At 35.4% G+C, this 13,007-nt stretch overlaps 1 protein-coding gene across 1 annotated transcript; it reads left to right on the top strand.

Moving 5' to 3' along the window:
• The first annotated feature begins 3,136 nt into the window (after positions 1–3,136).
• On the top strand, positions 3,137–5,780 carry LOC143609509 (uncharacterized). The gene is made up of 4 exons (XM_077084246.1): positions 3,137–3,710; positions 3,794–4,237; positions 4,331–5,153; positions 5,273–5,780. The coding sequence occupies exons 1-4, from the start codon at positions 3,137–3,139 to the stop codon at positions 5,778–5,780; spliced, it is 2,349 nt and encodes a 782-aa protein (XP_076940361.1).
• The last annotated feature ends 7,227 nt before the right edge of the window (positions 5,781–13,007 follow it).

Below are 13,007 nucleotides of genomic sequence, written 5' to 3' on the forward strand. Positions count from 1 at the left end.
TTGTTGCATCAATCTGTTGTACATTGTGCTACTTCAATTGTACATAGAAACATGTGGTTTGTATTGTATGTAAACTTTAACAAACATGTGGTTTATATCCTATGTTGACAAACACGTGGGTGACCTCCTTAAAGTTATAGTCATCCCCAACTTCAAAGAAACTGTGCGATGTTCCAGTAATTTCTCATCTTACCAGGTGTGTCTACGCTTACAATTGCATTTCATTATTTAAGGGTTTGCCTTTCCCTCGACTTTATCTCAGTCGGAAAACCCCAATTTTGTAATTCGGTTGATTTCATGCAGATTTGTTACAGTTGGCGTTAGTAGAGTGATACTTTATCGTTAGGGGTGTTTATTTTTGTATTTGCCTAATTTTATCTGATTTGATAAACCCTAATGTTTTAATTTGGTTAGTGTTGTCTGTCATTAATACTGAATATGATTTTATCATTGGTGCTTATAGTTTATTTGATGAATGACACCGCTGAAAACGATGTTATCATTGTTGTTTATACTTCCATAACTATAACTTTTTGGTGTCTTCTACACAGAATGTGAAATATAAATATTTTAGTTGACTTAGTGGAAGATATTAAACTTTTCTGCATTTTACGTTTATGTTTTTGTAATCGAAGTGACATTTTTTTTAGGTTAATTAATATTAATATTAGAACTTCTAACAATATCTGGTAAGTATTGGTTTAAATTAATAATATAATTTAGAGGTATTAGAAAATTAATAGAAATTAGTGAAATATGAATGGTTGGTGTAAATGTGTAACATATTCAAAGATGATGAATTTTGTATCCTAAAACGTCGGTGATAACATGGCCGACCACAAACACCTATCTAAGACATTAAATAGCATAACAGTTAAATACATCACATGCAGATTCATTTGTTTGATGACATATGTTCTTATTGTTCAACTCTACGTCATTTACAGTCACTAATGCCCATGGATTTACAGTTTTTTCACATCTGGTGCTAAAATGACAAAAATGCCTCTGAATCAACATTAATATGTTTTGATAATCCATTTATAGTTGGACTATTTATACTAAATGAACATGCATTTTTATCATTTTGCAATTCACAATTTTATGACCTTGAAAGTAATTTTAATAACATGTAAACTACACATGACATTACGCCCTGCTTGCGGTGCGCACATATAATGTATATATGTGTGAACCCTTGGGTGGGCAAAAGTAAAATTGCACTAATTTTGACGTTATTTTACTAATCACGTGAAAATAACGTTAAAAGTGGCGGAAGGTTAATCAGGCATCATGTGGTGGCGTTGATAGCCGAAAGACAAGGGCACATGCACCAATCAGCCGGTGTCCCGAGGATTGAGTGTTATGTGTCTTATGTCCAAGGCTTGATTCAAAACTACTATCGAGCCGGGGGTCTCACCGGAAGCAGCCTCTCTATCCCTATGGGATAGAGGTAAGGCTGTCTACATCTTACCCTCCTCAGACCCTACCATAGCATTGCTATTGGTGGGATATACTGAGTACGATGATGATGATGATGATGAAACTACACATGACATATTTTGGGCAAGTCATACCTGCGGTCAAGGTACCGAGGTTGTATACCGCTGCCTTGACATGTAGTGCAGGTCAAAGCACCCGCACCGTCACAGTTTATGCATTTAGAAACTTCTTTTTCTCCACCTCCAAGCTCACTGTTACAATACCACTTCCTGTACAAAATCTGCATGATTCTGTAATAAAAAAAATGACATCTATCAAAATTAGAATAACATAATAACATATGCAACAAATGTTAAATAATTATTTGAGATCATAAGTTTCATTAATATTTGATTTTACAATGTGATGAGAAGTACATAACTTCACAGTATTAGCATACATAAATATACATTATTCATTTGCTATGTAATATGAATCTTCAAATAAGATCATTTGAAGTTTATTATATAATCTAACTTGATAAATTTACTAGAAATGAAAAGTTTAAGAAAAACTAGAGTAATTACTTACGTGCCCCAGTTCCATTGCAGGGGAAGCATGGTTGTGTATGTTATTATCTGTGTATGTGGCCTAATAGATAACGAATTATATCATTGTTTTCATTAATTTTTTTCCTTTCTAAAGTATAGTGTTTGGTTAGATGCTTTGACTTTAACTATTTTAACGGATGTTATATGGATGCACAACCTTAGCTCATGTGTCAGGCTTTTTTTAAAATTTGAACTATATGTACTATTCTGATTACATAGCAATTGGTTCTTTACTTTAAAAATTTTGTTTTACATTTATAGGTTCTAATTTAGGGTGTGTTTGGGCTTGCTTATTCAACCTCCTTATAACTTACATAGGTCATCAATTAAAAGTTAGATGTGATGTTCAGTTAATGATACTTACAAAATGGTAAAAACAAGAGGCACACGTATTAAATAACATGCTAATATCATATACGAGAACGAGCCATGTATCTTGTCTTTTGTTAGGTTATTTTTAAATCTTAACTAAATGCTGAATTTTTTGTTATGCAGCAGCCGTTTGTTTTGTTCAACCTACTTTGCTGCTACTTTGTTTCAGGTTTGTTTTCTTCACTTTTTGGTTGTATGTATATAACATTTTCATGTATTTACTTAAATTAGCTCTATGAATTGTGTGGTTAAACTTCTTCGTTCACTATAACAGGCGCCTAAATTAGTTTGGTTATAGTAATTTGTTTCTAGCGTTACCGTTCTTAGTTTCTCTACTATAATCTTTGCAATAAACCTAAATGTCCCTACGCAAGAGATCGCGTTCTGCTTCTCACCTACCGTTTGACACGTCTACTTCGTCAAATCAAACTCATTGTCAATCATCTAGGCACGTTGCAAGTCGATCTTCGTTAGCCTCTCATTCTTCATCCACTTCTCTCTATATTGATAATGGGGATTGTGACAGAATTTGTCAATTTTGTGGTGCCCTCTTTTGGTATGATGAACGGATTGTGTCACTTTCTACTAATCGGTGTGTTATGTATAATCAGTGTTGCAAAGGTGGACGCGTAGTTTTGCCATTTCCAAGAAGACCTTACACTTCACTCATAAATCTCTACCAACAGTCTAATTTTATGACAAATATTAGATCTTACAATTCCATGTTCTCCATGACCTCCTTTGGTGCAAAGGTTGACAATAGTGTTAATCGAGGTCCAGGTCCTTATGTTTTCAAGATTGCAGGCCAGGTTCATCACTGGCTAGGCTCTCTTTTTCCTCCTGCAGATGCTAGACCACGCTTTTTACAAATGTATGTCGTCTACGACACTGACAATGAGATTTCAAATAGACTTCACGCATTTAGTAATGAAACTCATTCTGAGCTTAACGCGGAAACCGTCAGCCTAATATTACGCATATTGGAAAGTTGTAATGAACTTGTCAAGCTCTTCCAAATGGCTAGAGATCTAATTTCCTCCGGTCACATGCATACTTTCAACATATGCCTTTATGGATCTGATCGTGCTCGTACATATAACAGACCCGTTCCTGGAACTATTGGTGCAATAGTATCCGATGGTGATCCATCGCGTCACCAATTTGACATAATCATTCGCCATAAAGACGACATGCCACAACGCATATCAAAATTGCACTCACTATACATGCCATTGCAATATCCGTTGCTTCTCCCATTTTGTGAGAGCGGATGGTCACCAAGTCTAAAGCTGCGTGAACCGGACGGTTCACAAGACAAAAGGCTGACTATCAACATGTACTACAGCTACTATTACATGACCGATATAATGTTTACACGTTGTTGTTAGGGGGAGGTCGTCTGTCACAACAATATATGGTTGATGCATATGTCTGTATTGAAGAAAATCGTCTAGACTACATAAGAAACAATCAAAATATATTTCGTATCGAATTTCTTCAAGGCATATATGATGCAGTTCAACGTGGTGATACCGAAGGTCGAGAGGTCGGCAAACGAACGTTTCTTCCATCTTCGATTACTGGCGGGCCACGCTACATGTACAAGCACTATCAAGATGCTTTGGCGATCTGTAAAGTTCATGGCATTCCTCAATACTTCATTACCTTCACATGTAATGTCAAGTGGCCAGAGATTGAAAGATATATGTCACAATTTCCATCACTAAAACCACAGGACCGCCCTGATGTTATTGCCAGAGTATTTCAAATAAAAGTAAGGTCATTAATCCGCTTTCTAAAAGAGAAGAAACCATTTGGAGAGGTCGCCGCAGGTAATTTATTTGTATGACCACAAACACATATTCATTTATGTAAACCATTATTACAACTTATGTTGACGTTGCTGCCATTATCATTCGATGTAGATTTATACACCATTGAGTTTCAAAAAAGAGGACTCCCTCATTGTCATTTTCTTTTATGGGTAACTCCTGCATGTAAGATAAGGGACGAAAATGAGGTTGACAATTATATATCTGCGGAGATACCAAACCCTAATGTTGATCCTCATCTACACAAGATCGTTACTGATCTCATGATGCACGGACCATGCGGTCTGTTGAGACCAACATCACCATGTATGTCATCTGGTAATTGTTCAAAGAACTTCCCAAAAGATTACCAAGAAGAGACGTCATTTGATAGTAATGGGTATGTTCATTATAGGCGCCGGTCAAATGGCTTCACTGTCGTCAAGGACAACGTCACACTAGACAATGGATATGTTGTTCCATACAACCGTGCTCTATTTCTACATTACATGGCTCATATCAACGTTGAGTACTGTGGTTGGAGCATGCTCATCAAGTACCTATTCAAGTACATATCCAAAGGTGCTGATCGTGTTCACTATACTATAACAAAGACCCCTACCTCTACTGGTACAACCCATTATGAAGACGTATCACACCTCAATGAAATACAAAACTTCGTTGACGGTCGATTCATATGTCCACATGAAGCATGTTGGAGGATTTTTAATTTCTTAATCCATGACAGAAATCCAGCTGTACAAGTCCTCGCGGTCCATTTAGAGAATATGCAGAACATAACTTTTAGGGATAATTATGACCTTGATAGTCTCGTCAACAACCCATACAATAGACTTACCACGTTGACCGAGTGGTTACGTAACAATCAATTTGACAGCACTGGTCGTCACCTTCGATATGTTGACTATGTTACAGAGTATAGGTGGGAATCAAAAAGTTGGATAAGAAGATTGTCTAGAAAGACACCACCAATAGCAAGGCTTATATACGTACATCCAAGTTGTGGTGAGACCTTTTACCTACGCATGTTTTTAGGTTACCAAAAGGTTGTCGTTCGTACACTTGCATACGAACGGTGAATGGTCAAATTTATCCGACATTTCGTGCTGCATGTGAGGCGTTAGGATTATTGGGTGATGATAGAGAATGGTCATCTACAATTGATGAGGTATCAAATTGGGCCTCCGCGTCAGAATTACGATCCATGTTCAGCCATATGCTTTTGTATTGTGAGATATCAAACCCACTTGAACTATGGAAACAATATTGGCAAAAGATGGCAGACGATGGGCAACGAACATATGGCATTGCAAATGAAGATGACCTAAGGCAGTATGTCTTATTCGAGCTAGAATTATTACTACGATTAAGTCCTTCTGGAAAAACATTAAAAGATTACGGTTTGCCAATGCCAAATGCCAACATGCTACAACGCCTACAAAATAGGCTCTTGATGGACGAAAAAAACTACGATAGGCAGTTGTTAGCATCAGAACATGCATTCTCTAACACATCTCAACCCACAACAAAGGTTGATATATGACCATGTCACATCAGCCATTTCGTCAAGTCAACAAATATTAGCCTTCGTATATGGTCATGGTGGAACAGGAAAGACATTTTTATGGACAACAATAATTGCTTCATTATGTTCCACTGGTAAAATTGTATTGGCTGTTGTTGCCTCCGGGATTGCATCATTGTTAATGCCATCAGGAAGAACCACCCACTCACGATTTAAAATCCCACTTGATTTGACGGACAACTCAACTTGCCAAATAAAGAAGAACACTCAACTGTCTCAGTTACTAGATGAAACGTCTCTTATCATATGGGATGAGGCTCCAATGAACGACAGAAAGTGTCTCGAAACATTAGACAGATCGTTAAAAGACTTATTTAACAACCCTGATCGGCTGTTTGGTGGCAAGTGTGTATTACTTGGTGGCGACTTTAGACAAACTCTTCCTATAATACCGGGGGCTTCCAACGCGACAATCATTTCATCTACCTTACCAAGATCTTATCTTTGGAGGCATTTCAAAGTGTACAAACTAACAGAAAACATGCGTCTACACGGACCAAATCTAACATTAGAAGAACAACATTCAATATCTTCATTCTCGTCATGGTTGGTCGCTGTAGGCGATGGTGATATAGGCACGACTGACATTAACGAACCATAAAAAAAAAATAATACCACCACAATACTTGATTCCCTTTAAAGAAAATTCATTGATAGACCTAATTAACTTCATATATGATGAAGAAACTTTGGCCAACCCATCTGCTACAACACTATCAACCAAGGCTATTGTTTGTCCTAAAAATGACACGGTAAAGGAACTTAATACAACAATACTAAACATAACACCAGGAATAATAACAACGTACATTAGTATCGACTCCATAGTTGCCCAACCAGGTGACAACAATGCCAATGCATCTTTATACCCAGTAGAGTACCTTAATCTAATGAACTTTAACAGTCTCCCGCCACACATCCTTGAGATGAAAGTTAACGCACCAATAGTACTCCTTAGAAATCTAAATCCACTTGACGGCCTTTGCAATGGCACACGATTAATTATCACACAACTGTTACCAACAATAGTTGAGGCACATATAATGACCAGAAAATTTGTAGGCCGTCGTGTGTACATACCAAAAATTACCCTAACTCATAAAGACAAGCAACTACCTTTTGAAATGAAAAGAACACAATTCCCGATAAGACTTTGTTATGCAATGACAATAAACAAGAGTCAAGGGCAATCACTAGACAAAATAGGCGTTTACCTTCCAAAACCTGTTTTTTCACATGGACAACTTTATGTTGTCTTATCAAGAGCAACCACTCCTGAATCCTTAAAGATACTGATAGTACCGGAAAATAATGAAGACTATAATGTTACAAAAAAACATAGTATACTCTGACTTTTTGAAGAAAATAAACCATACATGTTCCTAATACTTTATCATATCAATTCTTTCTTACATATAAATACTTACCATTGACACACAACACACAATAGCATCATCAATAATTTTACAATCATTTTTTTTTCATTTACCCCTAATGTATATACAATTTTTACACTATCCTATGTAAATGACACGGGACAAAAAAATGACATACATACATCTCTCCGAGATCAAACCACGTCAGAAACCAAAGGTTATTACAATACGTGTCTTGAAGCGTTGGGTCTCAAAAGGAAAAAAACCAGAATTGTGCTACCTATTTGTTGATCAACATGTAAGTACCTTCAATTTACTATGCATATTATATTATTATATAAAGTACGCGTATATGTGACACTTGATTAAACTTATAAAACATGAATTTTTAATAATTTCCCTAAAACTATTGACATTTTCTAATTGGTACAGGCAGACGCAATTGAATGCTCAGCTGACCTAATAGACGAGTCATACTTTGAAGACATCATCAAAATTCAATCATGCTACAATGTCAGCAACTACATATCAAGTGTACCCCGAAGATCCATGGCAATATGCCCTCATAAAGCATCACTCATAATTGGCAAGAAGACACAGTTTGTCCCTGTTACTAATGACAACATACCAAATTGCTACTATCACTTCGCGCGTTATTAGCAACTTCAAGAACGCATTGAATCTTGGGATCTACTTACAGGTAACATTCATCATCATAAATTAAATGTAACTATAATCTAACCTAATTCTAACACAACATTCAACATTCGCAGATTACATTGGACGTGTAGTGAGCAACCGAACTACAGAAACCAAAAACAACTTAACATTAAGAAAGATTTACATCAGAGATTTCAGGTGAAAACATAATTGATGTGCCCTTCACACAACTCATGTTGATTTAAGCTTCCATGTTTCGTAATTAATGTTCTATAATATTTTCAAAAACATGCTACTAATTCTTATCTTTTCAAACAGTGACAAACAAGTGCTCGTCACCTTATGGCCTGGTCAGATTGACTTTATCGACGATAGAACAACAGCTGGAGATACAATTGCCATCACATCGGTCAGAGTAACACAATTTGGCGGTATCTACTATAACTCAACAATTCATTTCACAATATTATGCACATTACCCATTCGTCATATATATTGAAAAACAACACCATTAAATATTGTTATGACCAACGACAATATGTTGTTTATTGAACTAAAGCTTCAACTATCATTCTGACAAATTCAGGTGAAAAGAGACAGAAGATGTAAAGGGGACTCCAACAATGCATGCTTTTTGTTAACACCTACTATAACTAGGTAAGAAACATTTAAATAATATAGCCTAAACACCAGCGATCTTAACACATAAAAAATTGAATTGAAACAGGTTTTACATGTCGAAAATTACGGGAAACTTATTTTGGCGGAACTAACGCACATCTCAAAGACATGGCTGTAAAATTATGCAAATATGTAATTACTAAAAGGCCCTACTATGTAAAAAGGCCTAACTAGATGTTATGTTAAACATAAACAAGTAGGTACATGAACACCAGCGCTACGCGCCATTTTTTGTAACTCTATGGCTGTTGTACCACTTTACTTCCTTTAGGTTGTTTAATGCTTAATATTATGTAAATTAAGTGTGGAGTATTCTACAGGAGCTTTTTTGATACTACGTTACATTTTCATAACAATAGATACGAATCAACAGAAATTGCATTACACTTTAATATTCATCAAACAACACCTCAAACCCGCCGCAACGCGCGGGTCAACTTTCTAGATTAAACTAAATTACACAAATATCCTTCAATATTATGACGTCTACCATATGTTACTCATATTCATGACCTTTTCATTAAAAAATAACTTTTATGCTTAGTTGTCAACCACTCATTTGTTTGTCATCTCCCAAACTAAACACCATTTCATAATAAGAAAACCTTACCCTGACTTTTCTAAAAAGAAGTTATAAGCAAAATGTTACTTCAAGAAAACAAAACTCATTTAAACTCATTACGCTCTCACTATAACCAAAAAAAAACCCTGATTGGTTTACATCAAGAAACTCCTGAAATTTACCAATCAGAAGAAGTTAATCGCGACGAGCTTGGGTTACGAATAACATATTTGAGAATCAGGGGCTGGTTGACGTTGTTCCAGTCATAATAAAACTGTCGGACAAACCGTCTCCGGCACTGAGATCCGGAAGACATCAGCGGCGACGAGAACAGGAGCGTCAAACTCAGCAACCCAGTTTTGACGACGTGAACAAGAACGTGGATAACGTGTCGCGGAGACGAGGTGCGCCACGGACGACTTAATCCATAAGATATGTTATTATATATATACATATATATATATATATAATTAAATGTAACCTTTTCATTTTATTTTTTTAACCAACCGTATATGATACACGGGCTCTATTCAAGTAATAACATGTAAGCAAGTAACTACACATCCATTATTTAATTGGTTTAAAAATGGATTGGATTTTAGGCTAAGGGTAATGGGGCTCGGTTGAGCCCCAAGTGAGCCAAGCAAAATCTGACACGTAGGCGTTGATGAGGCACAGGATCAAGCCCCTCAACCAAGCCCCGAGGGTGTAGTGGTCCAGGTGATCAGGGACTTGGTCAGGGCTTCATTGATTTTTTTATTTATTATTATTTTTTGTTATATACACAAATATAAATTAAAATACTTCATTAAAACATAAATAAAAATGAAAATAAAAAGAAAAATAAAAAGGAAAATAAAAAAATTACATATAAATAGCGCTTTTATTTTTGTGTTGCCAATTCCTTCCGAATACGTTCTTTTTCTTCCTCTATTAGCGCTTGGTCGTATGGCGGTAGGTGGCTAAATTCTTTGGCTAGAAAAGTCAAACTCTTGAAACGGTTTCTTTTGTGTCGAGCTTCACCAATCGAGTGGATGCCACTTGACAATTCCTTAATTTCTTTTTTATAGTCGCCATCAACAACCGTTTTTTTCCCACGATCCCTACCCGGAGGGCGGCTACAACCTTGGTCTTTCAAATACCTTCGGACAAGTTTAGGTCGAAGTCAATATGATTCTCCGACCCGCTCGAAGAGACGTATGTGCCGGACGCACTAGTTTTTGTACGTTTTGCCCTATCGCCCATGTCCTCCGAACATAGTTCAATCCATTTCGAGCATTTTCTTAACACCTCCCACAAGTAGCCATCGTCAAACGTCTTCACCACCCCATACCTCCGCAACACCTCTTGTTTCCATTCATCACAAGTGAATTGGTAAACTGCGAGATCATCGGACCCACTCGGCCGCATTCGGTTAGCATTGCGGTTATGTATGTTGGTAAACAATCCTACTATAACAACTCGGTTTTCTAAATTAATATTTTTATCCATTTACTCGACCACTTTTATGTTCGGGAAATTTTTTTTATCCAGAAACTATCGCATTGTTTGAGACAATATTATTAATATTTATTTATTATATTTACTTAATATATGATACATAACTTTCAAAATACTCAAATTTCACCCAAACTAAAAACTATTATCTCTTTATGTGTCCACCCTCAATCTATAGGGACTATATTGCAAATATTATTAGTATCCTCAACTATGACCTGTTAACCCAAGACCCTATATAATCGTATCCGAATCCAATTGATAATCTGTGACCCGTTTAACACCTTGGACCACAATTCTCGCTATAAACTTGGTAATCGAATCAATCACGTTGATAATCTTGCCTTAATAAACGATACCATTAATTATGCTAATACGATCTGGTATGATACGAACTTCAATTTTAAAGAACCGTCTTATAACCAACTCGTGTATTGTTATGTAAACATAATCAAAATGCAATTAAATATGCGTACACCTATATCTCAATCCCGGGAATTAAACCCACAAAATTAATCGTATTGTCGTGGTCTGTATCTATGGTTTCTGGTCTTCGTTGGGCCGCAAGTTCTCGTTCATCATTCACCATCTTTACATCAGTTTTTGAGGTAATTAATCATTGTAGATTGGTCGTTTTAGTCCATATAATAGAAACCCTAACATTAATTAAACTAATACCAAGCAGATTAATCAATTCCAGATCCTAGGGTTTATCATTCAAATTGGGGTTAAATCGTTGTCTGTACTTATACATATTTCGTTTGCGTCTGCTTAACAACAAGCATTCCAGATCACATGGTGGGGTGGGTGAGTGTTGATCACTTGAACCGGTCGTCTGTCCGGGTTCGAATCCGGGCAGGGGCGGTTTTTATTTTTATTTTCTTTTTAATTGCTTATAGGATTAAATAAATAAATATAACTAATATTAATTATTAAATAAATATTAATTTAGTCAAACCGACATCTTTGACTTTGTGTTTCTTGTCAAAACTCGTAAAAGCTTTCGTTTACATATACATATATGTTTATATATATATATGTGTGTGTGTGTGTGTGTGTGTGTGTGTGTGTTTGTATGTATGTATGTATGATAAGTATATTTTTAATAATATTAAATTAACATTACTTTATTAAAACCCGACACCACTATTGGTGTATTCTCGTCGTTAAACGCCTTCATTAATTTGTTTGTATTAATATTCTAATAGAAGTAATAAATAAATTTTCCTTAAAAGAATTAAACATAATATTTACTTATATCTTACTACATCCTATATTTAAGTATCTACACATTATTATAATTATTTTATTTATTTTTTATTTATTTAGCTATTATTATTATAATCATATCTTATATCTTAATTATTTAAATTATTTACGTTTATATATTTTATCATGGGTAATTTATTGGTGAATTTATATATAGCTAATAATGACTAATCATATTGTTTTCAAAATAACAAATAATCCGTAAAGATCTATCGTTCAATCAATAAACATTCTAATCTTAAACATAACTTAAATCATATCAAAATCTTAAATCATTTAAATCGAGTTACATCTTTTATACTTAATTTACATTGTATTATGTTTAATTAGGAATCCTTGACGGTGAATCCCGAAGGGGGTTTAACTGCCTCATCCTCACATCCTCACTTTTACTTCGCTTATTTAATCGGGTGAGTAATCACTCCCCTATTTTGCTTGTTTTCAAATGTTTTGCGGACACTTGCGTACCATTTATCATATTATTTATCTTATTTTCTCAAACGCACATTGTGATCTTTGTGTTGTGTATCAATTGAATGATTGCCTGTTACTTGCTATTTTCTTACTTGCTTACTTGAATCGCATTCGGAGAGGTCCAACATAATCTCATTACAGTATGATCATACGACCGTCGTAGTGGCCGGAGCCCGATCGCATTGGCAATGGTTTCACCGACACCTCATTTTTGGTAACCAATGCCCATTCGCATGGCAACGGTTTAGTCCTTTCTTTATGGTTGATTGTTTATGTACGTGTTATGGTTTAACTGTTTATACTCACAGATAACAGTTTTGCCTACTTTTATTCACTTATATCATTATATATATTATTACCATTTTTTTTGTGTCAAAACTTGTGATCTACTCACTCAACATGTGTTGTTGACAAACATATATTTTGTACGCATTGCAGGTTATAGAATTGGACTGCTTATCGAACTGAAGCTCACGTAGAGATAACTTTAGGATAGTTAACATGTAAAAGCATAGTTGTATTTGTATTTGTAATTTTCTTTATTTTGCTGTATATAAATGTTTGATAATAAATTAATTAATTAAATATTGTCACTTTATAATTCCATGATAGTAACCTCGAGAGCTGTGACAATCAGATCACGCCCCGACATTTCCGCCTTAGGTT

Source organism: Bidens hawaiensis, unplaced genomic scaffold, assembly GCF_021521415.1.
Source record: "Bidens hawaiensis isolate Kalapana, Puna unplaced genomic scaffold, B.hawaiensis_p1.1 tig00419747_1, whole genome shotgun sequence".
NCBI classification, from domain to species: Eukaryota; Viridiplantae; Streptophyta; class Magnoliopsida; order Asterales; family Asteraceae; genus Bidens; species Bidens hawaiensis.